The sequence below is a fragment of the Bombus vancouverensis genome, chromosome 4, assembly GCF_051014615.1.
Source record: "Bombus vancouverensis nearcticus chromosome 4, iyBomVanc1_principal, whole genome shotgun sequence".
Classification (NCBI taxonomy): Eukaryota; Metazoa; Arthropoda; class Insecta; order Hymenoptera; family Apidae; genus Bombus; species Bombus vancouverensis.
The window spans coordinates 17945913-17970764 of record NC_134914.1 but is presented as its reverse complement, the minus strand read 5'-3'; the positions used below and the strand labels follow the sequence as shown (position 1 = coordinate 17970764).

At 34.1% G+C, this 24852-nt stretch overlaps 5 protein-coding genes across 10 annotated transcripts; 3 read left to right on the top strand and 2 right to left on the bottom strand.

Annotated features, from left to right (window-relative positions):
- Nucleotides 1–1220: 1220 nt before the first annotated feature.
- Nucleotides 1221–2689, top strand: LOC117153148 (UPAR/Ly6 domain-containing protein cold). The gene is made up of 4 exons (XM_033326890.2): nt 1221–1667; nt 1726–1845; nt 1962–2140; nt 2224–2689. The coding sequence occupies exons 1-4, from the start codon at nt 1613–1615 to the stop codon at nt 2299–2301; spliced, it is 432 nt and encodes a 143-aa protein (XP_033182781.1). The 5' UTR covers nt 1221–1612; the 3' UTR covers nt 2302–2689.
- Nucleotides 2690–3062: 373 nt separating this feature from the next.
- Nucleotides 3063–7048, top strand: LOC117153143 (cationic amino acid transporter 2). 2 transcript variants are annotated; one of them, XM_033326879.2, is made up of 11 exons: nt 3063–3337; nt 4333–4579; nt 4653–4937; nt 5052–5156; nt 5241–5619; nt 5730–5869; nt 5968–6070; nt 6173–6321; nt 6425–6591; nt 6680–6788; nt 6865–7048. In XM_033326879.2, exons 2-11 carry the CDS (start codon nt 4342–4344, stop codon nt 6993–6995), a joined length of 1806 nt encoding a protein of 601 aa, XP_033182770.1. In that variant the 5' UTR covers nt 3063–3337; nt 4333–4341; the 3' UTR covers nt 6996–7048. The 2 variants fall into 2 exon arrangements, with proteins under 2 accessions (XP_033182770.1, XP_033182769.1); XM_033326878.2 differs by lacking the exon at nt 3063–3337 and adding an exon at nt 4050–4185.
- Nucleotides 7049–7138: 90 nt separating this feature from the next.
- On the bottom strand, nt 7139–11961 carry lds (transcription termination factor lodestar). 2 transcript variants are annotated; one of them, XM_033326873.2, is made up of 10 exons: nt 11225–11961; nt 10598–10788; nt 10359–10528; nt 10083–10286; nt 9811–9971; nt 8395–9736; nt 7974–8320; nt 7699–7866; nt 7424–7623; nt 7139–7343 (listed from the first exon to the last, which is right to left on the bottom strand). In XM_033326873.2, exons 2-10 carry the CDS (start codon nt 10756–10758, stop codon nt 7196–7198), a joined length of 2901 nt encoding a protein of 966 aa, XP_033182764.2. In that variant the 5' UTR covers nt 10759–10788; nt 11225–11961; the 3' UTR covers nt 7139–7195. The 2 variants fall into 2 exon arrangements, with proteins under 2 accessions (XP_033182764.2, XP_033182765.2); XM_033326874.2 differs by lacking the exon at nt 11225–11961 and adding an exon at nt 10876–10944.
- Nucleotides 11962–12020: 59 nt separating this feature from the next.
- On the top strand, nt 12021–20816 carry LOC117153139 (transcription elongation factor Spt6). 2 transcript variants are annotated; one of them, XM_033326871.2, is made up of 10 exons: nt 12021–12234; nt 12366–12450; nt 12591–12787; nt 12871–12987; nt 13085–13102; nt 13204–16661; nt 16767–17283; nt 17364–17604; nt 17671–18121; nt 18225–20816. In XM_033326871.2, the coding sequence occupies exons 1-10, from the start codon at nt 12196–12198 to the stop codon at nt 18421–18423; spliced, it is 5322 nt and encodes a 1773-aa protein (XP_033182762.1). In that variant the 5' UTR covers nt 12021–12195; the 3' UTR covers nt 18424–20816. The 2 variants fall into 2 exon arrangements, with proteins under 2 accessions (XP_033182762.1, XP_033182763.1); XM_033326872.2 differs by lacking the exon at nt 13085–13102 and having other exon boundaries at nt 12023–12234.
- Nucleotides 19228–24277, bottom strand: LOC117166654 (uncharacterized). 3 transcript variants are annotated; one of them, XM_033350819.2, is made up of 12 exons: nt 23736–24270; nt 23030–23667; nt 22838–22950; nt 20844–22758; nt 20646–20776; nt 20469–20558; nt 20278–20364; nt 20023–20189; nt 19775–19945; nt 19629–19703; nt 19441–19547; nt 19228–19366 (listed from the first exon to the last, which is right to left on the bottom strand). In XM_033350819.2, the coding sequence occupies exons 1-12, from the start codon at nt 23751–23753 to the stop codon at nt 19255–19257; spliced, it is 3624 nt and encodes a 1207-aa protein (XP_033206710.2). In that variant the 5' UTR covers nt 23754–24270; the 3' UTR covers nt 19228–19254. The 3 variants fall into 3 exon arrangements, 2 of the variants coding, with proteins under 2 accessions (XP_033206710.2, XP_033206711.2); XM_033350820.2 differs by having other exon boundaries at nt 19230–19366; nt 19436–19547; nt 23736–24273; XR_004466277.2 differs by lacking the exon at nt 19228–19366 and having other exon boundaries at nt 19530–19547; nt 19629–19706; nt 23736–24277.
- Between the last annotated feature and the right edge of the window lie 575 nt (nt 24278–24852).

Genomic DNA, 24852 nt, shown 5'->3' with positions numbered 1-24852 from the left:
CTCCTCTCTCGTCGCCCTCCTCATTCCAGCCATGCTCTCCAATGCCCAGCCATTGCCCACCCGCAGCTTCCATCTCCATTCCAGCTTTCCATTTTCCTTTTCGTATCATCCACCTTCTCATCTTCCATTTTTCTTTTTTTTTTTTTTTTGCATTCCGTGCCCTTGTCATTTCATATTTGGATTTTAGCCTGACTCTAATGTTTCTTTCTACTTTCGTCGATTCGTCCCTTCCTATCAAGGAATAAAATTAATCATCGAACATAACGATCCACGCATCTTCCTCGTTCCGATCGACCTTCTTCCCTTTTTCCCTTCTTTTCGTTCTCCATGAGAATTTTCGCCACCGTTCTTCTTGGCTACGTATTCTTTCTCCATCCTTATCCTTTTGCTTCTCTCTTTTTTCCTCGCTCTCTTTTCTTTTTTCCTGCATCGTTCTGTCAACCTCCCCGCCTTCCTTTCTCTCGCCTTCTCCACCTCTGCATATGCCTGCCCTCCCCTCTCATGAACCGGCCGATAATTTTAGATTCTCGGCGCAGTGGCTCGACACTGCTACTGCTCAGCCTGCGCCGCGCACTCGAATATCGACATTCGACATCCGCGAGAACCGCGAGCACATGCGACCTCACCGAAACCCCGAGGGAGAGTTCGGACTACGTACTTAGAGAGGGGAGTATCAATGCACTAGCTAACCTTCCCCCTGCATCCTTGCTGCTTCGCTTCCTCGCTTTCTTACTTTCTACCGTATTTTTCTCTATTATACGCTGCTTCTTCTTGTGCTTTCTCAATAGCGACTTTGATTTTTTCCTCCTTTCTATAATCAATATCGTTTCTCTTCTACTATGCTAAAATGGTTCTAACATTCTTCCGTTTTTACTCTTTTATCCATTCCTATACGTATAAAGTCATTTCCATCATGTTCTCTGTTTTTTCATCGTTAGAATTCATCGTTGGATGTACGTATGTCTTTTGATAGCATTGCACAGGCTCGGAAGATTGAAATTTTGACGTTTGCTCTTACATTACGTCGTTACGTAGATCAACGTCAACAAATTCACCTGAAAAAATTCAGTACGGAATTTTCGAACCATGTACCGGATTGATCAGAGATTGGAGCAAATATAATTCGACCCTAAGCCAGTCAACCGGAAAATTGATGCATATACCTCGAGTTCTAACTCGCGAGTCAATATTGTGTGTACTAGTTATTTTTAATAACAAAATCATGCATGAACTTCTTACGTTCACACGAAATGTTTCTTGTAGACGTGATCGATTTTTGTATTATCGATGTACGTCTTTCTTAATTCGCACTTTTACCAATTACAACGAGATCGACGGAGAAACGAATAAACTGAAATAATATCGAAGTAAACGCTAAAGAACTTTCGACTGCTTAATTAATAATACTTCGTTGTTATTTTAGCATGATAGATAGATATTCCCTTTTAATTCGTAGCCATAAAATTATTCGAACTTCATAGAGAGCGTCAACGTCATCATTCGTACCAACGTTATAGTCGTCGATCTTTTCCTACATTCGATTTGAACAAGTGTCGGATTGTACAGTGGTTTTGGTTTTTTTTATCTGAATTTGTGTACATGTTGTTCCACAATGAGATTAACAGGATTATATTGTGCCCTTTTCATCGCATGCTGCTTATCATTTAGTATGTTAAGTAAATACTGGTTCATCGAATAGTTTTGTTTATTTACGAATGTTTTTAGGCCACGCCCTGGAATGCTATGTATGTACCAATCAAGAGGGTAATCGAGAAAAATGTTTAAAGAGTACAAAAATCTGTGAACAGAGTCAAGACACGTGTTTAACGGAAATAAAATGGGGAAGTAAGTTTTAAAGTTTCCATAGCTGACAATTCGTTTGAAAGCAACATTTGAGGTTATGTTTACACTAACCAATGCGCGATGATTTAAATCCTTGTAACATCGTATATCGTTTATAGGTACACCATATTGGTCACAAGGTGCGAAGAAACAGTTTTATGTTTCAAAGAGATGTGCAACAAGAAAAGAATGCGAAAGAATAAAACATTCTAATATGGGAGATTGCACGTATATATGGTACGAAGACTGGAAATGTTCCGATTGTTGTCAAGGAGATAAATGCAATTATTATGTTATCGTAAGTCATAGTTTACATACTGATTCTAAAAGCTTCATTAGCGATATATACTATATACGTGGAATTTGCTTCTTTTCTTTCAGTCTGCAGCGGAGAAAATACATGTTTCCTGGCTGATCGTAATGATATCTTTGCATAGTTTATGGCATATAGTGAAATGACGAATAATGTCAAAAGATATTGCTCCAGCGTCGGCCTCTCGCAACTAGTGATATTCCTTTTCATTAGAAAAACAATGTTTTTCAACCGTGCATGGAACGAATAATTATATATTATATATATTTTAATTGTAACTATATATAAGATGATACTTTGCATGTATCTGAAAGGAACATATTTAGGAAAAAAAGACGATGCGGAGTATTTCTGCGATAAAAGCAATTCATACTCTCCGTATCATATAATCTATAATATAAGGTAATATAACATCTGTCCAATCCGTCCAAACACTCTTTTTATACATTTTGTTAAGAGAATTTTATTAAATAATGCACTAACAAATATTTTGTACTTGTTGATAAAATTAATAAAATTACATGTAATATGTAACACGCTCTTTTTTTAAGGTATTTCTTCTAGTACAATCGCTCGTAAAAGTATGTCGCGCGAAGGCATAGAAGTAACTTTTTTGATAAGCTAGTCCCGCGTCTTACGTAGAGACACGCATAGATGTGTTATATCTGTACACATGCATGCTTTTTATTTTTTCAGAACTTTATCGAATCACATACTTAGTACTTTCTTACCTCAAAAGTGGAACTGCTAAGCCTCCCCATTTTTTAATATGAAATTTCTAACACAGTTTCACATCATATATTAATTTTTTTGAAAAATTCCTATAATCCCAAAAAATCCCAAAAAATTCATATAAAAATTTTTTTGAAAAAAAGATGTACATTATATCCTTTTCAACGCGCAGCTAACATATAAAAAACTCATTTTCTCTGAAAAATATCTTAAAATGTATATTATACATCCATTTATCGTAATCTACCAACGTATCTCTTTACAATGGATCGTATATCACTTAAAGTCGCTTAGAGGATATTCTATATCTGATGCAGATAAGCAGAATCAAACACGGTTATTATTTAGGGACGCAATTCCCACAAAGGATAAGTTCGTATCGTTCACAGCATCAAGCAGCATCGTTCGAATCGACCCTTGGATAAACGTCTTTTTGCGTACATTGCTTGTGTAAGTATATACAAAATCAGCATTTTTCCTCATTCTGTATACGCTATAGTATCCGGTTAAATTAGTTGAAATAATAAATAAAGATATCATATATTCATGGGAAAATATACGTGTTACTGCGTAAGAAATATTAAATAAGAAATATTTGGTAAAATAAGATATAATCGAAGAGAAACGGGAATAAATATTACGCGTACGTAATAACTATATATGTATGCACGTGTACATGTTCGTCGCTCGCCTATGTGCATCGGTTATTCGACGTATCAACTATGTGGATGATAGATTGAACTTTACTGCTTGCAAACACAATGCTTGACGTCATGGACGATCGAAATAATATCAAATTAATATATATATTCGAACTTGAAAAATGTAGACGATTTTTATTATAATCGAATTTAAAGTTATGTATATCGGTCACGCTTAAAATACAATAGTACGTCCAAATACGAGAGAAAATGTTTAATCCACGATCCGATGAAATTAAAAGTACGATCCGTTTCATAAATCCGTTTCATAAAACAGTAAAAGAAAAGCTATCTGAACTTATCGACGACAAAAATCAACAAAATAAAAGATCGTGTGATTTAAGATCAATATTACAAGCAAGTGATCGATATAGACGACGCTGAACAGTTCTAATATACTCACAGCGGCGAAGCGATTCCGACCAATTGAATGATTCTATGTGCTCGCACCGTGACTGATGGTTGAGCTTGATTTAAAGACATTAATTAGCGCTCCTTTAGTCGTGTGCCGAATGTTCAGTCTATAGTCGGTCGCTTATTGTAGTCTCTCTACATCTGCAGACAAAAATGGATTCTCCTTTGACCGTACTTTACCCGGTGAGCAAATTAGAAAGATATCACGATATTTTCGAACAAACCGTCTTGATTCTTCGTCTCTTCTTCGTCGTTTTTATTTTTCATTTTCTTTTTTTTTTTCTAAAAAAGAAATTCCTGCATATCGCGCGTAACAAACGTTGTTTTCAGTTATGCGATATGAAGAATTGGAAGTTACAAAATCTGTACAGAACGTTTAGTCGGAAAAAAGAAGTGGATCTTCCTCAGGATACAAATTTGGCGAGATGTCTGTCAACATTGGATCTCACAGCTCTCGGAATAGGTTCAACTCTCGGCGTGGGTGTGTACGTTCTCGCAGGGTCCGTTTCAAAAACAACCGCAGGGCCAGCCGTAATAATTTCGTTCGCTATTGCCGCAATCGCGTCCATGTTCGCAGGTACAACTCATATCCGATTCGTTCGTTGTGTTTTACCCTAAATAATATGAATAGCAAAGAAGAAACTATTTAGGTCTCTGTTACGCGGAATTTGGTGCAAGAGTTCCACGTGCTGGATCAGCATATATATACAGCTACGTAACGATGGGAGAATTTACAGCTTTTCTGATCGGTTGGACGCTAATTCTCGAATACGTAATTGGCTCGGCTAGCGTAGTACGAGGACTGAGCACCTACGTGGATAACTTGTTCAACAACACTATGCGAAATGCGTTTGAAACGGCAGCGCATATCGACATCAATCACCTCTCTTCTTATCCGGACTTCTTCGCCTTTGGGATCACTCTAATCTTTTCTGGTAAAGAACTATCGACCGAATAAACATCGATATCATACAAATTATCTAGGCACGCATTTACCCACTAAAATATCCATTATTTCACAATCCCAATCTATTCGAAATTTAACACAGCTGCGCTGGCGTTCGGAGCAAAGGAGTCTTCGGTGGCGAACAATATCTTCACCCTTACAAATCTCATGGTAGTTTTGTTCGTGATAATCGCCGGATCTCTCAAAGGTGAGTAACAGAGTATTTAAACTTGAAGTAATTGTTTCTTCGTGTGTACGTGCGTGTTTCTATTTATATGCACTTGGCGTAAAGCTGATATAACCAATTGGAAAACGAAGCCCACGTGCACGGAAGAAAAATGTGATTACGGAAGTGGTGGATTCGCGCCTTATGGCATAGCGGGTGTTATAACGGGAGCAGCAACGTGCTTTTACGGATTCATCGGTTTCGATTGCGTCGCTACAACGGGAGAAGAAGCGAAAGATCCCCAAAGATCGATCCCAATAGCGATCGTTGCCTCGTTGACCGTCGTCTTTCTAGCATATTTCGGTGTCTCTATGGTGTTAACCACCGTCCTTCCTTACTACGAGCAGGATGCAGAAACCCCGTTTCCTCATCTATTCGAGAGTATCGGTTGGAACTGGGCGAAATGGCTGGTAACCATAGGTGCTATTTGTGGTCTATGTTCCAGGTAAAACTTCCGACAAGTACGATACAATATAATTACGCACAAATATATGTGTAAATGCATGTACACCTACGGAGATGTTCCGATGTAAATGACAGCAACCTTTTATGCAGTTTACTGGGTGCGATGTTTCCCTTGCCGCGAATTATTTATGCAATGGCATCCGACGGATTGATATTCGAGTGGATGGGAAAAGTTAATTCACGATTTCATACGCCTCTCATGGGTACCTTCTCAGCAGGGATTCTCACAGGTTCGTATTTTACGATTTTTCTACTGCTTGATAATACCCAATATTCAGCGGGTATTTACACTAACTGCTAAATGTATGAAACGCAACTACAATTTCAGGTGTACTAGCTGCGATATTTGACTTGCAACAACTCGTAAATATGATGAGTATCGGAACATTGCTCGCTTATTCGATCGTCGCAACATGCGTACTAATGCTTCGGTAAAAGAATAATATTCGTTTGTTTTCATAGAAAATATGGCGATTTAATAATGATGGAATAACTTGCAATTTCTATTATGTATATATATTGTATCATTTCAGGTATGAAAAAAGCGAAGCGTATGAAAAAAAGGGAGATCGCGATCCAAGAACCTTGACATTCATTGCGAAACAATTAATTAACGCTAATGGTTTAAATCATTCTACAAAATTAACATCCCAAATCGTTACGTGTCTTGTCGTGTGTTATGGTATAGTATTGTATATTTACTATTTCGATTAACCAAGAGTTTTACTATTGATCTTTAACAATTACAAATATTGTATCATTTACTAGTAACATATGTTTTACAGATGTTCTGTGTATTTGCGTCGGCATTACTGTTTCGATTTTTATCAATGAAATAACGAGCGGTAATGTTACATTTGTCGCTCTATTAGCAATTCTACTGTTAGCTCTAATCATTACTCTTACGTTTATTTATCTTCAACCTTCTTCTGGAAAGAAGCTTGCCTTTTCGGTATATACTGTTTCCATTCTCGTTATCGTTCACTTTTATTATGAACGTTCAATAACAATTTTGACCGCATACAAGAATATATTTTTAGGTTCCGTTAGTGCCATTTTTACCTGCTTTCAGTATTCTTATTAATATATATCTTATGATGATGTTAGACAAAATGACTTGGGTGAGATTTTTAATATGGATGATAGTTGGTAAGTAGACTATATCAAAATAATCGATTACGTTTAAATTAAATAATCGAAGAAATGATTCTTTTGTTCCTTGCAGGACTTGGAATATATTTCTGTTATGGCGTTTGGCATAGTAAAATGAGGAAAGATAAATGCAAGAAATTACCTGAAAACAGTTGTGATAACGGAGCAACATGGGAAACCAACAATTTTGCCAGACTTCAATGATACGCTATTTCCTGTATTTTATTTTCATAATAAAAGTTTTGTATATACCCAAAGTTACTTAATTTGTAAATGATTTAATATTGCGATAAAATGATTCGATGCCTTAATGATAAGAGAAAGGTAAAGATATTTAAAAACGAGCGTTCTTTATATTATAATCGAGTCTATTAAAAAATAAAATTATATAAAAAGTTTATATTTTAAAGGCCAAAGAGAGATTTGAGATCGTTAAGCGTAAGTTTCGAGACAGCGGAGTTCTTATCGCCGCTGAGAACATTCTGAGCTATTTCGATTTTCCTTTCTTGCAAATTTTTTATACGCTCTTCTATGGTGTCCCGACAGATAAATCTACGAAATATAATACAACATTAAATAACGGTCTCTTCTCGTGAACTTTTGCAAATGTTACAGCAAAGACTATTACTAACTTGTATATGAAGACATCTTTTTTCTGTCCGAAACGATAGATCCTATCTTGAGCTTGCACTTCTAATTGCGGATTCCAATGAATATCTATTAACAGCAAATGATTTCCACCTACCAAATTTAATCCAACCCCTCCAGCGGTAAGCGAAAGCAATAATATTTTCGGGTCATCGTTCGGAGCGTTAAATGAATCCATTATGCCCTGTAAAAATACCTCACACGTTTCAAACAGCATTACTTAATATGATCGAAAATTATCACTTCATTAAAAAACTACCTGTCTTTCCTTAATCGGCACATTGCCTGTGAACATATTAAAACTAGCGCCTTTTATCGAGGACAAACAAGATGCAATAATATTCAACGTACTCGTCCATTGTGAAACGATAATTATTTTGTCATTTTTTTGTAAAATGTCTGTAACTGTATCAAGCACCTTCCTTATCTGCGTTTAAGATGCAAGTATAAGTAAATTCGAATCAGCCAACCGATGCCAAACAACAAATACAAATGCGTGATATTTCATATTTGAGAATATGCAAGATAACTCACTTTCGAGCTCACGCGATCGCACTTAAACACAGGATTTTTAGACGTAAGTAAATTACTAGCTACTCTGCGATCAATGCCAATCTCTTTTTCGTTTGTCTCCTCCTCGTTATTTTCTGATTCTTCTAATGTTATATTATTCATTTGTGATAATAAATCTGAATTGACGTCTTCCTTTTCCCTTATATCGCTATCTTCTATATCTTCTTCATCTAGCATCGAGTGAATAAGTGACGGGTGAACACAAATTTGACGTAATCTTAGTAAAAGAACCAAAATTTCGTGCGTTTTGACATCAGCGTGTAATGATAATAACTTGTTTTGCGCCTTCGTAAACTGAGTATTTTTATCTGACAATCGGTAGAAAAAACAAACAATTATTTTAATGCATTACTAACAAAATATAATGTATATAAGTACTTACTTGGATTCGAAAGAAACGTTGGTTTATCATATTTTCCAGCAGCTAAATCAACCATATGATCCTTATCAGCTCTTTGAGCCAAAAATTGAGCAAACAATGTACGAGAATATATTAACACTTTTTCATATACCAACTGTTCCTCTGGATCTAGCTTTATAAGTATCTCTTCTACAAATTTTTCTGGAAGACTTTCTAACATGCCATTTGCTTGAAGTTCTTGTTTTGTTCTACGTAACATTAACGTTTTCATCACAGTTGCCAATCGTTGACGACCAGCGGTTGACTTATTATCTACCCAGCGTTTCCATACTCGTAAGTCGTCGAAAGGAGTACACTTGAGAAACTTTAAAATAGGATATAAATCCATTTCCTTGTTTTGGATGGGTGTACCAGTAAGAGCCCATCGTTTATTCGCTACTAAACCGCACACTGACTGAGAAGCTTGACTTTTATGATTCCGGATTACATGCGCTTCGTCCAATATAATGCGTTCCCAATGAATTTTGTAGGCCATAGAGTTACTCTTAAATTCACGGAGCAAGATATTATACGTTGTAATAACAACATCGTTTTTTGCTAATCTTTTTGGTACATTTTCCCGATTTGTACCATGATAAACTTTAACAGAGAGCATACCACGTTTACATCTACGGTCTATTTCATTTTCCCATTGTGATAACAAGGAAGCGGGACAAACTACGAGTGTACCCCCTTTACAACGCTGTACCATTGATGGATCACAATGCATCCATTCCTCGGAATTCGATTCTTCCGATTTTCCTTTAGCAATGCTGGCTATAATCAGAGATATCATTGTTAAAGTTTTACCTAAACCCATATCATCAGCGAGGACACCACCAGGAGGCCTCTGTTGCTCTCTCCACATTAACCATGCCAACGCGTGCTGTTGATGAGGCATTAATTTTACTTTTAAGCCTTGTGGATCTTCCGCTTTGTCTTCCTCGGTCGGTCTAGCTACAAGAGATCCATGTAAATCTTGCAACCTATCAACCGTCAAGGATCGTTCTCTGTCTAACGTTGCTTGAGCTTGTTTCCCAAGTTCTCCACTTTCTGCGGATGACTTTAATTTCGATGGTATACTACATGAATCATAATACGAATTAAATTTTTCAGAATATGGCTCTTTCTCCTTCTTTTCTTCTTCGACAAATGACATTTCTTGCTTTACAGAGTGTGATTCAGACTTAATAATTTGTGTCAAAGGTGTTCTTTCTAATTCAGCTGCAATTGTTTCTATTTCTCTTTCTTGCCTTACAATACTTTCATGTAATCTTTTTCCTTTATCTGGCAATAAATCGATATTACCAGCAGTAAGCAATAACTGGAAATATATATAGCATTTACAATGTATATTTCGCTCTTAACCATTACTACCTATTAACTATTGGAATTTACCTTTGTCTTACTCAATTCATTTTGTAACTGTTCCATTTTACAAACAAGCAGAGCTCTTTTCTGTGCTATCACTGGATCTATATTATTAACACCTATTTCTTGTTTTGCTAAAGATATTGCAGTTCCAAGCTGTGAACTACTTTCTTCATCTGTATGTGATTCTGTAAAACAATTAAAACATAAACATAATAAATTTATGATATATATGTGTATATATATATATATATATACACATATAGTTTTGAAGTAAGAAATGTTGAAAATATTTATACCCGAATCAGATGAAAAATATGATTCTTCACATTTTTCTCTTTTTTTAGAAACATGTTCTTTCATCAAATTATTATTGCTGGATATATTTTTAGATATATTAGAAGCATTAGTTTCTAAATTATCTTGGATTTTCCTTGGAACATCTTTCAATCCTTCTTCCATTAATATTTTATCATTACTCTTCATCATTCTTTCAATCTCGTCTAGCAAACATAACTAATCATATCAAATATAAAGCTATTATATTTATTAATGAAAATAATCGAATTTGATACCATTTGATGTACTGTCATCAGTATTATGTTCTTCGCTACTACTGATTGATACAGAATCATTTTCATTATGATCACTGATATCTTCACTGTCAGAATACTGAGGGATATGCTTTTTAATCCTACGTCTAATTCCTTCCTCTGTTGACGATAATTCTTCGGATGAAGAATCTCTAAAATATAAAGAACATAATTAAATATTAAATTTCGGAATATTACATTAAATAAAATGTACTACTTACTCCTCCGCTAATGAATTTACGCTAGCTTCACTACTTTCAATTACAAAAATCTGTTCTTTCTCGGTATTCTCACTGTCTTCATCGCTATCGGAAATAACATAAGATCTCGTTTTCTTTGTAACACCGGGCGAATCTTGCCACTGATTCAAGCTTTCCTCCATTTGAATTTCTGTAAACTTTATCAATTCTACCTAATTGTAAAAAGTACAACATTTGTATTAAATTGTATATATAAATGTTGGAATAATCCAGGATATAAATAAATATCTAATTCTTACAATTGAATCACTTATTGACAAGAAGTTTAACCGAAACTTTCAAATTGTGAAGTATCACGTAAATATGAACTATGTAATAACATAGTATGACATGCTATATTATTTTTTTAATGATATGAAACGAAAGTTATAAAAAGTAATCGTGATACTAATGAAATAAGCAAGAACAAATGGAAAGATATTTACTGGGAAGATATTTATTAAAGATATTGGAAAGATATTTATAAATTGAGAATCAACGAAAATATAAAAATTTTATCAAGTAAGTCAATGGTTTTCTTTCACTAGAGTTTTTCATGTAGAAATGCCAAAACTAAAAGATTTCTGCCAAGCAAATGAGAATGCTCACATTTATAATACTGGTTGTTTTCAGACTAGTGCTACTCTCAGCGGCCAAGTGTTCGACGTTAGCATATATAAGAATCTATTTAGTTCCATGCTACAAACGAGGTATACTCGCTGTGGTTTCATGCTATAAAAGCCTATTTCATTGTATGGTTCTACTTTCCTACCCAAGATAGATAATAACGATAATTAAACTTAGTTGGTTCTATATTATTTATTTATCTTTTATATTTTTTATTAGTTTATCATATATTATATCTGATATGTATTCAATTGTGGCGGCACCCGACAACAAATACCGCCACTCGACGCGAACTACAACCGGACGACGGTAGCGCAGTGGTTAGCGCCTTAGGTTACGAACGTTCGGGATCCGGGTTCGAATTCCGGCGCCCGTGTCCTATCTATATTTCTTCCACGAGCAACACATACACCTCAAATTGGTGACCCCGACGTGATGATGCCGCCACACAATTATTATTTATTAAGTAAGCAAATATACTTCAAATTAAATCATGTTAGGCCTCGTTTTTATCAGGAAAATGTAATAAATGTGTTGGTAAAAGATTCATTCATTCTTTTTATTCCCCGTGGTTGATCGAATGTTATGATCGTTCGAGATTGGTTGGAGTGCCGATAACACCAATTACTTCCCGTATAATGAAATAGGCTCTTGTAGCGTAGAACTGCTGCAGCCAGTATAGCTCGTTTGTGGTGGAACTAAATAGGTTCTTATATATAATAACATAGAACAACTTCAGCACTTAGCCGCGTGGGTGCAGCACCTGTACTGCAGAACAAGTAGAACAGTGGGTGTGAGCATTCTCATTTCCTCACTGTTCTTGCACCTAGTTGGGTCTAATGTTCAACATTCAGTTCTTGTTCTTGTCTCATCTGTAAACGTTCTGTTGTTCCACGTCGGTGAAGACGAACAAAGACTCCCGTCAATTGAGACGCCAAACTTTGTTTCACAAAATGGCTGATTTTTTACATTCAGAAGCAGAAGAAAGCGAGGTATTTATATCGTTGAGTTTATTATCATTATTTATATAATGCTGTTATAATGATATCATATGTATATCTATATGTATATTCTTTAATCGTTTGAAACTTCTGTCACTAATCGATTTTTTATTAAAATTTAGGAGGAGAAGGAATTAGACGATAATGAGAAAAAGAAACTGAAGAAAATAAAAGCTATGGAAGAAAGTGATGAAGAAGAAGAGGAAGGTGAGGATAGAATAATACATTCCAAGGTTCATACATCATAATTTTTTTTTAAATTTTTATGCATCTAAATACAGTAATATTTCATTTATTTTATTCTATAATTAGTGAATGACCATAATATGCTTATCATTTATTTACAGATGATGAGGATCGTTTACGGGAGGAACTTAAGGATCTCATTGACGACAACCCTATAGAAGAAAGTGAGGGAGATGATAGTGATGCTTCTGGAGTATCTCAAAAACGTAAAAAAAGTGATGATGAGGACTTTGACGATCGTTTAGAAGATGAAGATTATGACTTGATAGAAGAAAATTTGGGAGTCAAAGTTGAAAGAGTAAGTGCAAATTGATGCATTTATTTAAAGTATGTAAACTTATATATGAAGTACAAATGAAGTGATATACTTCTTTACTTTAGAAACGTTTTAAACGCCTCCGAAGGATACAAGATGAGGAATCAGAGGAGGAACAGGAAAAGGAGGCAGACGATGATAGAGATGCTATTGCAAACGAACTTTTCGAAGGTTCTGGCGATGTAAGTTATATTACTATTAAAATATCCTAGTCCAAAATTTGTACTTCTTTCTATTACATACCCAATATTTTTGCGCTTATTTCTATCTTTACATCAGGAAAGGGAGATTGCTATGGTATGTAAAAATGGACATAAAAATACCTTTGAAGAAAAATTGTTTCATTTATTCTGTATCTATTCTTTTTCGTTTCATTCCCCATTTTTATTATGTGTTAGGAAGATGAAAGGCGGAGCGAACGTAGTCACAGACCTGAAGTCGACACATTTGACGAGGAAGGAAGTGAAGGAGAATACACAGACGCTGATGATTTTATTGTTGACGATGATGGTAGACCAATTGCCGAGAAACGCAAAAAGAAAAAGCCAATTTTTTCTGATGCAGCTTTGCAAGAAGCACAAGACATTTTTGGTGTTGATTTTGATTATGATGAATTTGGTAAATACGGCGAAGAGGACTATGAGGAGGAAGAAGAGGAAGAAGAGGAAGAAGAAGAAGATGAATACATGGACGATGAAGACGCCGAGAGACCGCGAAGGCCGAAAAAACAGTTGAAAAAGAAAACTACGAGAAAAAGTATTTTCGAAATTTACGAACCAAGCGAACTTAAACGCGGTCATTTTACCGATATGGATAATGAAATACGGAACACAGATATACCGGAGAGAATGCAACTTCGTACTGTTCCTGTTACACCAGTTGCAGAGGGTTCTGATGAACTAGACTTAGAGGCAGAGTGGATCTATAAACAGGCGTTCTGTCGACCAACTATTTCAATTCAAGATGCACACCTAAACGCTGAGGCTAAAGAAAGAGCTCGGAAAGGACCTCAAACGATCGGTAAAATTAAAAAAGCTTTAGACTTTATGCGAAATCAACAATTCGAAGTACCTTTCATATCGTTTTATAGAAAGGAATATGTCCTACCGGAACTAAACATTAACGATCTCTGGAAAGTGTACAAATTTGATGCCAAGTGGTGTCAACTTCGTCAGAGAAAAGAAAATTTATTAAAATTATTTGATAAAATGCGAAATTATCAGTTAGATGAAATTATGAAAAATCCTGATGCTCCATTACCAGATAACGTACGATTGATTAAAGATGACGACATAGAACGATTGAAAAATGTGCAAACCAGCGAGGAACTAAATGACGTTTATCACCACTTCATGTTATATTATAGTCATGAGATACCAGCAATGCAGGAAGCTGCTCGTCAGAAGGAGAAAGAAGCACGGAAAGAAGCAAAGATTCAAAAACGAAAACAACAAATTGCGGATGCCGAGGAAAACGGAGAAGATCCTCTGCCGGAAGAGGAGGCGGACGTAGAGGAAGAAGAGGAAACAGATGAAACATTAAAACAGGCTGTTCGGACTGGTCCATATTCTATTTGCAGGCGGGCCGGCCTCGATAACCTCGCAAAAAAGTTCGGTCTCACTCCCGAACATTTTGCCGAAAATTTACGAGACAATTATCAGCGACACGAAGTAGATCAGGAGCCAACGGAACCTTTAACCATTGCTAATGAATACTGTAGTCAAATACTTAGTAGTTCGGAAGAAGTACTAAAAGCTGCTCAATTAATGGTAGCTATTCAATTAGCACGTGAACCTTTGGTAAGGAGGTGTGTCCGAGAAATGTACATGGAAAGAGCAAAGATATCTGTAAAACCTACAAAAAAAGGAATCAAAGAGATCGACGAAAACCATCCAGTTTATGGGATGAAGTATTTGAAGGATAAGCCAGTGCGAGATCTGGTTGGAGATCAGTTCCTAAATTTGGTTATAGCCGAAGAAGATAAATTAATTACGATAACATTGAGTGATAGTATCGAAGGGAATACTAGTAACAACTACGTTGACGAAATGAAACAACTTTACTACCGAGACGAGTTTAGTAAAAATGTCCAGGATTGGAACGCATTGAGAGTTGGGAGTGTTGAAATGGCACTTACACGTATTGTTTTACCGAGTCTAAAGAAAGAGCTAAAAGCAAATCTTATTGCAGAAGCTAAAGAATGCGTAATGAGAGCATGTGGTCGTAAAATGTACAATTGGATTAAAGTTGCTCCTTATACCTGTGAATTTCCAGAGGAAGAAGATGAGGAATGGGATACTAGTAAAGGACTTCGGGTAATGGGTTTAGCTTATGTCCCAGAATACTCTCAAGCCGCATTCACTTGTCTAATCGCACCGGATGGGGAATGTACAGATTATTTGAGATTGCCACACATAATGAAACGAAAGAATAGTTACCGAGAGGACGAGAAAGCCATGAAAGAAGCCGACTTGTTAGCAATTCGAAATTTTATAGCAACAAAAAAGCCGCATGTTGTAGTTATAGGTGGTGAATCAAGAGAGGCAATGATGATCGCGGCTGATATTAAAGAATGTATCGCGAACCTAGTAGAAGAAGAACAATTCCCAAACATTAAGATAGAAATTTGTGACAATGAATTGGCTAAAATTTACTCGAACAGTAATAAAGGTATATCCGAATTTCGGGATTATCCGGAATTATTGCGACAGGCTATCTCATTGGGCAGAAGAATGCAAGATCCCTTGGTGGAATTTTCTCAATTATGCACCGCTGACGAAGAAATTTTATGTTTAAAGTATCACAACTTGCAAGATCAATTGCCGAAAGACGAACTTTTGGATAATTTATATTTAGAATTCGTGAATCGTGTAAACGAAGTTGGTGTTGATGTGAATAAGGCGGTACAACAAGCTTATTGCGGGAATTTAGTTCAATTTGTGTGTGGTTTGGGGCCGAGAAAAGGACAGGCATTGATCAAAATGTTGAAACAAACCAATCAAAGGTTGGAAAATAGAACTCAGCTTGTAACTTCTTGTCACATGGGACCTAAGGTTTTTATTAACTGTGCGGGTTTTATCAAGATAGATACAAACAGTTTAGGAGACAGCACCGAAGCATATGTCGAAGTCCTTGATGGGTCTCGAGTACATCCCGAAACGTATGAATGGGCGAGAAAAATGGCAGTCGACGCTTTAGAATACGACGACGAAGATGCTAATCCAGCCGGAGCACTGGAAGAGATTCTCGAATCTCCTGAGAGACTGAAAGATCTTGATTTGGACGCGTTCGCGGAAGAACTTGAAAGACAAGGTTTTGGCAATAAATGTGTCACTTTATATGATATCAGAGCAGAATTAAATTGCAGATATAAAGATTTACGTGTACCATATCAGTCACTGAGCGCAGAAAGGTTGTTCGATATTCTAACGAAGGAAACCCCGGAAACATTTTACGTAGGGAAATTAGTCTTGGCCACAGTAATAGGGATAAGCCACAGAAAACCGCAAGGTGATCAATTGGATCAAGCCAATCCTGTAAGAAACGACGAAACTGGATTGTGGCAATGTCCATTCTGTTTGAAAAATGATTTTCCGGAATTATCCGAAGTATGGAATCATTTTGACGCCGGAGCTTGCCCCGGCAAAGCTACTGGCGTGAGATTAAGATTAGATAATGGAATATCTGGTTATATTCATATAAAAAATTTATCTGACAGACACGTTGCGAATCCTGAAGAGAGAGTAAACATAGGACAAATAATACATTGTCGGATAATAAAGATTGAAGTGGAGCGATTCAGCGTCGAATGTACAAGTAAAAGTAGCGACCTCGCGGATAAAAATCACGAATGGAGGTACGTAAATGTGTCCGTATGCGCGAACGCACGTGCGTGCGTGTATATGTGCGTGCGTTTGTTTTAAAATGTTATTTTCTCTAATTATTTTAATCTTATTTTTAGACCACAAAGAGATCCGTTTTATGACACAGAAGCAGAACAAAGAGATGCGAAAGTCGAAGAGGATGCCAAGAAAGCGAAGCAACGGCAGACATATGTGAAACGCGTAATCGTGCATCCTTCTTTTCACAACATCAGTTTTGCAGAAGCTGAAAAGTTAATGCAGACTATGAAGCAAGGGGAAGCAATAGTTAGACCGAGCAGTAAAGGTGCTGATCATTTAACTGTCACATGGAAAGTTACTGATGAGATTTATCAGCATATCGATGTTAGAGAGGAGGGAAAAGAAAATGCCTTTTCTCTCGGTCAAAGCTTGTGGATTGGAAACGAAGAATTCGAGGATTTGGATGAAATTATTGCGAGACATGTTAATCCTATGGCTGCATATGCTTCGGAATTATTGGACTTTAAATATTATAAACCAGCTGTAGAAGGCATTAAGGATAAAGCGGAAGAGATATTAAAAGAACAAAAGAAGGAAAATCCTGGAGGAATTCCGTATATAATATCTGCTGCAAAGGTTAGTAAGATTCGTTTTCAAATATGTTCGGACGTGCAATAAGATTCGAACATTTCGTGTACGTTTTTGCATTGTTTCAGAACTATCCTGGAAAGTTTTTGCTATCTTATCTTCCGCGAACTCGATGTCGTCACGAATATGTAACAGTATCACCAGAAGGATTTAGATTCAGAGGGCAAATGTTTGGTAGAGTGAGCGACTTGTTCCGATGGTTCAAAGAACACTTTCGTGATCCGGTACCTGGACAATCTACTCCTAGTACTCCACGTGGAGCAATGACATCTAGAACACCTTATCATACAACGCCAGGAGCAGTGAGTGGTACGTATTTCAACTTTCATCAATTTTTCAAAATTGTTTGACATCAACATTATTGTAATATTATAGGAATGAATCAAGAAGCCATACAAAGAGTGGCGCAAAATCTTCCGCATCATATGTTACATTCTTTATCGCAAGTGGCGAATCAGACTCCTCATCATTATCCACCACACACACCAGGAACTGCGAATGCCGCTGGTTATGGTGGAGTTCATACTTATCCTAATACTCCATACACACCTTCGGGACAAACACCCTTTATGACACCATATCAAACGCCACATCATACTCCACATCATCATGGTCAACCAACTCCAAGATATGGGCAACAAACACCTAATCATCAGCAAGGTCCTTTCATTCATCCACCTCCACCTTCAGGGATAACTTCTACAGGACATCACAGATCAACACCATCACATAGACCTACGCCTCCAATGTCAACACCAGGCGATCCTATGGATTGGAAAAAAGCAGCGGAAGCATGGGCACGATTAAAAAGTGGACCACGTGTGTCGTAAGTATTTGTCTCTTCTTTTTGCATTTCTTTTAACTTATATAATTTTTTTATGCGTTTCTTTCTTTTATTTAAATTCTTTCCCTCCCCGCCTTTTTTTTAGTACCTCTACTCCAAGATATGAAGAATCTAGGAGAACTCCACGAAATTACGAAGAATCGGTTGGAAGAACAACGCCGCGAAATAGAACTTCGAATCGGACACCTTCTTATAAATCTCCTCGAGGTACACCACACACTAATTCAAGTCCTCGAAGTATGTCTCTTAGTGGAGATGGTACTCCTTTATATGATGAAAGTTAACAGGTTCGCTTATACATAATATATCATACTTTCCGATTATATCATATCATGTGATATAAAAAGAAAGATCTTGATAGAAGTTGTAAAAGAATCACGACCTATATCTCATTCAAAATGCTCTTAACGTTGAGCATTAAAAGTACTGTATAAAACCATTTACCGAGCCCAGTTATTAACTTTAACAGCATTTTCTTTTACGTTCATATATTTAAATAAACAATAAAACATATATATATGTATCGCATATGTGTGTACGTGTGCGTGCATACACACGATACATATAATATATGTATATATATATTATATATGTATATATATGTTATATTATTAAACTACATACTCGATTGTCTTTAAAAAATATATATATTTATTTATACATATATATACATATATATATATATATATTGAGTGCAATGTAAAAAGTAAAACCTTGAATTTTTTCTTATATTTTTATTTAGCATATATTAATTCATATAAAAGTTATATATTTTTATTTGAATTTTAATTTTATTGATGCTGGATTATTGTACAGTTCTTATGTTTTTAACTTAGAAATGCAGCATGTTTCTTACATACTTTATACAATTGTTAAATTACACCATTAAACAATAAACTCAATTTTATCTTGTAAGTTTACTTAATTTTTCTAGTAAGTGGTAGTACATATAATATCCTCTTTCAATTGAAACAAAAATAAACAACATATATCAGCAAACGAACAATAGTCATATATCTGTTTTTTTATTTAAAAATGTAACAAAACACTTACACTATATTAGTCATAACTGTAAAACGTGCGTATAAATAAAATTTTTTCAACGTCGTATTGCTTTATACATGAGAGACTTGATCATCTGATAATATGTCGTTTTTACCTGCAACATCTTGATAATACGTATATGCTACATCACGATATTTTCCAGCTGATGGCTGATTTCCAAGACTGAATAAATATACGGTATCAATACTATTGAATGTAAGATCACAAAATTGATATTATAACTGTAAATACCTTACATTTGTTTAGGAAGAGTGCTAAGTGACGTATTCGGTTCGATATCTTTTCTCGCGTTTGATCTTGTTTTTGTCGGTTTCGTTGTAACAAGATTTATGCGAGATTCATGCTACGAAAATAATGTAATTACATACATTTTTATTTTATAAAATGTATTGATAAATATAAATGTCATTGAAGAATCACTTACCAAATTTTCAACATTTATGGATTCTACATCGTCTTTACTTATTATATTTCCGGAATTAAATGTCATTTTCTGATTCTACTAAAGTAAAGAAAAGGATTAGAAACCTATAGAAAGAGAAAGACAAAGAATTAAATAAGTGATATTACCTCATATGCGGGAATATTTTTATCATCGCTGGAAACGCTTGATTCTGATACTTCTTGCAAAGTTTTTCTCTTCCTTCTTGTTACAATCCTTGTGGGTCTGTTGTGTCCGACTAATTTTGTATCATTTTTAGTAGGTTTAACCAATTTCTCTGGTGAAATTGTAGGTACATTCTACGATAATAAATTTAGCACTTTCTTGTAAAGCTCAGCACATTATAACGATTACATTAATTAATTATAGTTGTTACCTGTGCCAATATGTTTAATTGTTTGTTTTTGCTGCTATCACTTCTGTTTTTCCTCTTTTTTATGTCGTTGCTTTTAGCAGAAGACTTATGAGGAGAAACTATTAGAGAGTTTTGAGAAGTACCAGGATTATATACTGGATTATTGTCTTTTAGAACAATGCGCTCTCCTGAAAATGGTAAAGGCTCAAAAATAATCATGTCATGTATGATATGTATCATTTTATAGATAAGAAAAAATAAATCTTTATTTCTTACCTCTCCAATAACTTAATGGAGGTATTATTCTTCTACCTTTTGAACTCACACCAACATTTATAATGTGTACCGAATCGGTAATATCAGCTTAAACACAAATAATTTCTCTATTTAGAATTTGAAATAGATACATACTTCCAATATCATTGATTACTTATTGTTATTATTATTATTATTTATCACGAGCTTACCATTTTCTAATGATTTCCATATTTCACAAAACTGTTCTATATTGGTGGGGCAACCATAACGACACTGGTTCACCAACTCTTTAGGTACAACTACATGAAATAGAATAATATCGTTAATATATAAAATATAATTATAAATATTTTAATGTTATTAAATATTATATTTCAAGTTCTAACCATGTTTCGTATCATTTAAGTCACCAATTAATTGATAAAATTCATGATGAATTGTCTCGACCAATTTTTGTGATACTCGGCGAAATATTATATCCGTTTTAAACTTCCTATGTATGATGTGGCCAACTTCGCTACATAAATATAATGATATGTTTTATACCAAATTAATAATGTGCATTATACAATTTAATTACTTACTTTAATAATTTTCCCTCAAAAATTAAATGTAATCCTGATTTGGATAAAATGTTCGGTGTCCAAGCAGATAATAATTTCGGTTTACAATTATTCATAAATTTATTATCTCTAGAAACTTTTAAATTATCCTGTAATGACTTTTTCAAAATAATAGGATCGACATTACTCGATTGAATGTTACTGCATTCTTCAGAATATTGCGTACTATCAGATAATAAATTTGAGTTCATCATTGAAATAGCATTAGATTTCATAGGAGACCTTTTCTTTGTCAAATTTCTATTTTTAACTTTTTCATTTAAATCTTTAATGGCCTTATTTTCGTCCTTAATTACATTTACCTTTGGATCTTGTAAGAAACGTAATTGTGTATTTCTAATTTCTATATCAATAGGAACTGAGCTAATTACAGCAGGCTTCGTCATTTCAGTCATGGTATTTTTTGGATGTAATAATAATTCTTCATATTGTTGACAGGATGAATGATTTTGATATTGATCGTTCTTATGTCTGCTTTCCTGTAAGTAAGAATTCGTTTGCGTCATTGTATTATTGCATTTTTTAGCCATAGTAAACTCAGGATCTGTCTGTTCAGGATCAGGATTGTCTGTTGTATTTTTATTAGAATATTGCAAATAGTTGATGGGTTTATTAATAACTGTTGAATTCTGTTGTACAGAATGTTTCTGGATTTCCTGTGTATCTTCGATTTTCGTAAAATCATTTGGTTTTCTCCATTGTTCTCTTCCCATGATATCAGATTTCACATATTTATCTACATCATTTTGAATATTTGAGCTTATATATCTCTTTACTTTTAAATGAGCCCTCTCGTCTTCTATAATACTGATACTAGAATCATTAAAATTTGTAACATTTTCTTTTTCAGACCTTATTGTTTTTATATAGCTTCCATTATTGTTATCTGACATAATTGATGGTGCGTTTGAAATATGTTGTTTTTCTATGGCATCATGTTTTTGATACATTGTTTTTTTTCGTATTCTACGTTTACAAGGCTTCAGTAATATGTCTTTCTGTCGTATTATTCGATTTATCGGTATCCTTGGAACCCCTACATAAATTTCATTTTCACTATCGGAAGTACTGATATCATTATTTTTACTCATTTCCGCAAAAGTTCTCTTTCTTCGTAATGAATTGTTATGATTTGCAACTGTACTATTTACAGAACGTTGCAGTGAAATTGATTCAGATTCTACCCAATTTTGAGACTTATCATTTATCCCATTATATCGTTCTTCCACTACATGTTTATCTCCTTTCAATTTTGAATTTTCAATATTAGATCCATTATATTTAACTGTCCCGTATGATACAACATAATTTAAGCAATCAAATATTTCAATAATTTTACCCACACACTCTTCATCACAATTTTTATCTGTTAAGTTGTTTACAATAACGTTCAATTTATCCTTCAAACTGTTCACTGTAGTTTTAGTGCAATTCAAATTTATATTTTCTTTATCATTACCATATTGATTTTTTAAAGATTGAATGCTGACTTCTCTGTAAGGCGAGTTCTTAATTGTATCAGATAAACATGTTTGTGTGAATGAATCACTTTTTTGACAGCTACGTGAATTGAGATTTTGTTTTTCCTTTGTTTGCAAAATATTATATGTACAGTCAAGATTAACTGATGCTTCAGATGCATAGAATTCTTCAAAAGGCATCAAATTTGATCTTTTATTCTTAGGGCTTTTTGAATTGAAAAATGTGATATCTGTTATTTCACTTCTTAAATCATCATCACTATCTGTAATGGGAGTAGGCCAACGAAAAGTTGCACTACATCCTTGCTGTACAAATGTTCTCCAAATTTGATAAACATTTTCCCAATCATCAGGAAATCCACTATAAAATTTACCTCGAACATAATCTGGTAATTCTAAATATAAAGAAATAATATACAATATATACAAAACATAAACATGTGCACACATACATAAATACTATAAGATATTTACCATACTCATCATCAACAATATTTCCTTGCAAGTGATACAAATGTTTAAAAACGGATACTATCTTAGTACTTGTTAATCTTCTTACAATAGGCTTACTCTGAGCAACCTTCCCACTAACATAATAAAATCGATAGTAAATAAATATTAAAAAGCAAATAAATTAAAACTCTCAGTATATATTGCATATCTTACCACTCAATTTTTCCTTTAATAACCAACTCATTTTGTTCATTTAACATAACTTTCCATTTTGTAAACATTCTAACATTTTTATTTTCAAAATTATCACAACTAATTTGTGAGGGAATAAAGCTGTCAATATAGTTTCCATCGTTACTAGAAAATCTGTGATTTCCTTTTTTCTTAGGTGATTCAATGTCAATATCAGAAGAATTACTTCTAATTCGTGGTAAAGATTTTGCATTAGGAGATGTTAAGCTGTTTAATTTCTTTTTGATACAAAAATGATTATTAAAGTTGGGTGGTGGCATCATAAGACGATCTTTTAAACAGTCATTTTCTTCTCGAAACTTCTTAACGCTAGATGTAGCAATCATTTTGTGATTACTATTAATGCCTTTCTTTTTCAACAGTATATTCCTCAAATTATTGCTTGAAGAAACAACTTCACTATCAATTTTGGAAACTTGTAAAGATGGAATATTAGTAGTAGAGTCAAATGGATCTGCATTAATGCTTGAAATACTAGGGGATGTAAGTAATGGCCATGATACATCTTCAGTTCTGTTTTCCTGTCTAAGTGAAGCTAATTTTAAAGTTCGTTCTAATTTTTTGTATCTTTCTTCCATTTGAAAATCGGCAAAGTTTACCTATAGCAATATAAATTTTAAATTTATAAAAAATGTAATTTTCATTACAATATTTAGAATATACTTACCTCAGTCATGTGTGTCATTTAAAAATTTCAATTAGTTATTCACATATACATATGTATATATTTAAAGTTTATTGTTTTTAATTAATTCTTCTTCTGTTCTTTAAAATTTTGTTATCTTACACTTTCATACCATCTGAGATACACAAACACAATGTAGTTATAATATAGTTCCTATATATTTATTAAGTATTTAGCATAAGGATTTCAATTGATGTTCATCTCAGATGTCTTAACATTGTAATCAACTAATAAATATCGAGAGATACAAATTAAAATGATACACCTACTGTTTAAATTCTAAGACATCAAATCTACGTATATTTAACTTTTTATTTTATTTTATTTTATTATTATTATTTTTCTTTTTTTTTTTTTTTTGGTTATATCTAAACCAACCAACATTCGCGCGTAATTTCAAGATTTTCTACCAATTCAAATATAATGCACAACTCACAACGCACAACACAACCGTTTTCATTTCTCAGTGGTTCTCAAATAGATTTATGATACATATAAATACAATTACAGTTATATAACTATGGTACGATCAGAGATGAGTTCTTCCAGAGACGACCATTTCTGCTACGACCAACGTTTAATTCATTTTCATCTTTATACGTTATATAGTATGAAAAATAAAAAAATCTTTTAATATTTTGTATTATATTTGTTTCAATAGTCAAGATACTATTAACGAGAATAACTAAATACATTTTTTTTTAAATGTATCATTTCAATTGATATAGAAAGGTTCAAAATTTAATAATAATTACGTTTGTAGAAATAAATCTTTATATAGATGTGTTATTATACCTCTTATTAGATTTTATTTTAAATTATACAGTCCTGCATAATTAAACAGTAACTATCGTCCATACAATTTACATCTCGATTATCTTGGTTAACTATCCAATATCAAGTCATAACCATAAAAATTGCCATACCTGGTAGATTCTAATACGAAGAGCTATTGCGCGGCAATTATAAGTACCGTTGTTTTAAAGAATAATTCTCTATTATGACAACAGCTAATAACTGATTAATTTTTACATTTTTAGTATATATATAGATATCTTTGTATCTTTTAAAATATTTCTTTTATATGTTTAATGATATT